General features: G+C 58.6%; 1 protein-coding gene across 1 annotated transcript in view; it reads right to left on the bottom strand.

Moving 5' to 3' along the window:
- LOC104405992 (1-phosphatidylinositol 4,5-bisphosphate phosphodiesterase gamma-1-like) overlaps positions 1–3,030 on the bottom strand; it is a gene marked incomplete at its 5' end in the record, with an annotated part of 18,182 nt that overhangs the window by 506 nt on the left and 14,646 nt on the right. Inside the window, 3 exon segments of the mRNA XM_010014848.1 lie at positions 615–703; positions 1,008–1,169; positions 1,304–1,522. Coding sequence (XP_010013150.1) covers positions 615–703; positions 1,008–1,169; positions 1,304–1,522 — 470 coding nt within the window.

The following is a 3,030-nucleotide window of genomic DNA, read 5'->3' as shown; positions in this document are numbered from 1 at the left end:
TGCTGAAGGGATCTCCAGATGAGTCAATCACAGCCCAGGCAGGACCCTGCCTGGAACACCCCAACTCGCTGCAGGGGGCAAGTCCAGAGCTTGCCATCCGTGCATCACTCCAGAGCAGCCCTGGCCCCTTAGCCGTGCTGCACCCGAGAGCCCTCCGAGCCCTGCAGCACCATCACCTTCTGCATACAATCATAGTCATGGAATGGTTTGTGCTGGGAGGAACCTTAAAGCTCACCTAATTCCAACCCCCCGCGACGGGCAGGGAAACCTTCCACTAGAGCAGGTTGCTCCAAGCCCCTGTGTCCAACCTGGCCTTTTTCTTCTAATCAAGCGGCCCCTTGCACTGAGGAGGTCAGTTAAGCCCTTGCCTGAGGTGCAGTTTGCTAAGGTGGGTTAGTTGTGTCAAAGGACTGGAAATCCAGGGCTCAGCCCAGAGCATTTCCCACCAAGAGAGGCACCAGGAAGACAGCTCAGCTCCAGGCTGCTGGGCAAAGTGCACAGAACATCCAGGAATGGTCAGAGGTACAAGCTGTCATTCCGCTTTCAGCTAAAACGTGAAGATCCCCAAGAGAACATAAGCTCCTGCAGTTCCCTTTGGAATGGGCCAGCCTTACCTTGCTAGGGAAGATGTCTATCTTAACCAGCAGGGACGCCAGCTCCAGATTCTCACTGTAGTTGTTCTTCAGGGGTACAGCTCGGAAGCCTACAGCAGAGACAGCCCCAGTGTCACTGGAGTGACACGTCTGTCCCCTGGCACAGAACTCCAGGGGGTCTGCAACACCCCTTCCCCACAACCTCCCCTCAAGTGGCAGTCAGCCCCAAGGACCATTAACAAATGGCTTCGTCCTTCCTTTGCTTGGCTGGGGATGTGACCTGCCATGGGGACAGCAGGGACTGAGCCTGGGGACTGACAGCATCCTCCCAGGACACTCAGCACCTCCCTGGCTGATGCTGCAGCCAGCGTGAAGCCACCACAACAGCCCTGCCCGCTTCCCCACGAGCTTTACCTGTCTTCAAGCCTTTCACCGGGAAGGTGGCCTGAGCCAGGAAGTTCTCATCACTGAACATGTCCTCCTCATAGACCACGAAGCGCAGGAAGGCAAAGTCGGGGTTGCTGACCTGGAAGTGGAACTGCTTCGGCGTCCAGAGCGGGTTCAGGCCATTGTCCGCTATGACAGGACACCAGAGTCAGTGGGAGCCCCGGCACAGCCCCACAGCCCTGCCAGGGCAGCCCCACACCGGGGTCCAGGCTCACACCATGGTCAGGAGGGGCTGTGGGTCCCTCTCCCAGCCCTTCACTCACCCACAATCTCTGTTTTCTGCTTGGCGTTGTCGTACTCGGCCCCCGACACCTCCACCTCCACAAAGGGACAAACGATTCCCCTCCCATTTTTGGGAAGGTGCCGGGCCCCCAGGACCTGGACAGAGACCAGACGACACTTGGTAAGAAATGGGAGCGAAGGAAAAACGACGTGTTTGCATCCCACACCAGTTTCCTTCCAACTAAATCTCCCTGGCTCTGCTAATTGGAGAGAGAAGAGATGCTGCGAGCCAGCACAGCACAGCCTGCCTTGGAGGAAAACAGCTCCCACCCCTGGAAGCTGCTTTGGTGTCACCGAGCACCACTTCGATCTGTAAGCCATGAAAAGAGGCAAGTGAAGTGTCCCACGCTTGTGTCTGGTGCTCTCAGAGCCAGGTGTCTGGGGCTCTCAGAGCCAGGCCTGGGACCGCAGCATCCCCAGCCCAGCCTGCAGAGCCATGCTGGACACCCCCTTCTTTGTTGAAACTTGTCCCTCCTGCCTTGGCTTGGGGACAAAAAGGAGCTGTTCTGCTGCTGCTCTGCCTCCTGTTCATAGCACAGTCTGTGCTCCACTCAGATGACAACCTGCTTCCTTGCAGGGACACGAATCCCAGCTCCCTCTTGCAGTGGCCATCTGTCACCCCGGCGTGCTGTCGGCACGCTGCTGTTGCAGGGGAAGGACATGCTGCCAACGCTGGATCATGTGCTGTGAGTCACGCTGAGCTCAAGGCAGCTCCTCCATCCCCGGAGCTGGCTGTGCTGGGGACAGTTTTGCCAGGGGACAAAGGCTTCAAGGAGACAGTGAGAGGCTGCGGCGCGGTGACTCGACGCCCGGTGGTTGTGGCTGCATCCCAAGATGCAGAAAGAGTTTGGAAAACAGACAGTGCCAGGGATTTTTAGGGAGACAGTGGGTACAGGGTCAGTGGTGCAGGTGGGATGCGATGGGGTGTCCTCACTGGGAGGGGCTGTGGCTCTTTTAGGTGGGATCACTCCAGAACAGAGGTGGCCTCAGAGGAGCTGCACTTTGTGTGTGGTCACAAACCTGTGAGCAGCTAAAGGCAGGATGTGCCTCCTCCCCAGGAGCTGCCTGAGCTGATGGGACTTGCAAAGGGCACTGGTGGCCCACAGCTCGGCTCTGGGACCACTGGGGATGCCTACACAGGCTACAGGGACAGACACCGGTCCAAACACGAGCGCCACGATGCAGCTGCAGCCTTCCCACCCCTCCAGGAGCCTCTGCCGTGCTGTGAGCTGACACGGGAACAGGCCAGTCCCAGTGCCACCACCCAGGAAGAAAAAGATCCAACAAGCACCCACAGCCCATCCTCTGGTACCCCCCAGCAGCAGCCCCCTCCTCTTATCCACCAGCAACACAGAAATGGGCTGCGAAGTGCGCTGTGATTGTGAGCATCTTCCCAAGAGGGACCATGACCAAAGGGACATGGGAACATGGAGCCCGGGGTGTGACAAGGAGGGACCACAGCGCAGCTCTGTGTTATCCCGCTGGGACCCGTCACCCTCCATCCTCTGGTACCCCCCAGCAGCAGCCCCCTCCTCTTATCCACCAGCAACACAGAAATGGGCTGCGAAGTGCGCTGTGATTGTGAGCATCTTCCCAAGAGGGACCATGACCAAAGGGACATGGGAACATGGAGCCCGGGGTGTGACAAGGAGGGACCACAGCGCAGCTCTGTGTTATCCCGCTGGGACCCGTCACCCTCCCAAGGGCT

The sequence above is a fragment of the Nestor notabilis genome, unplaced genomic scaffold (genome assembly GCF_000696875.1).
Source record: "Nestor notabilis isolate BGI_N333 unplaced genomic scaffold, ASM69687v1 scaffold19735, whole genome shotgun sequence".
In the NCBI taxonomy this organism is placed as follows: domain Eukaryota; kingdom Metazoa; phylum Chordata; class Aves; order Psittaciformes; family Psittacidae; genus Nestor; species Nestor notabilis.
The sequence above is the reverse complement of the archived record's forward strand: the minus strand, read 5'-3'. Positions and strand labels throughout refer to the sequence as shown.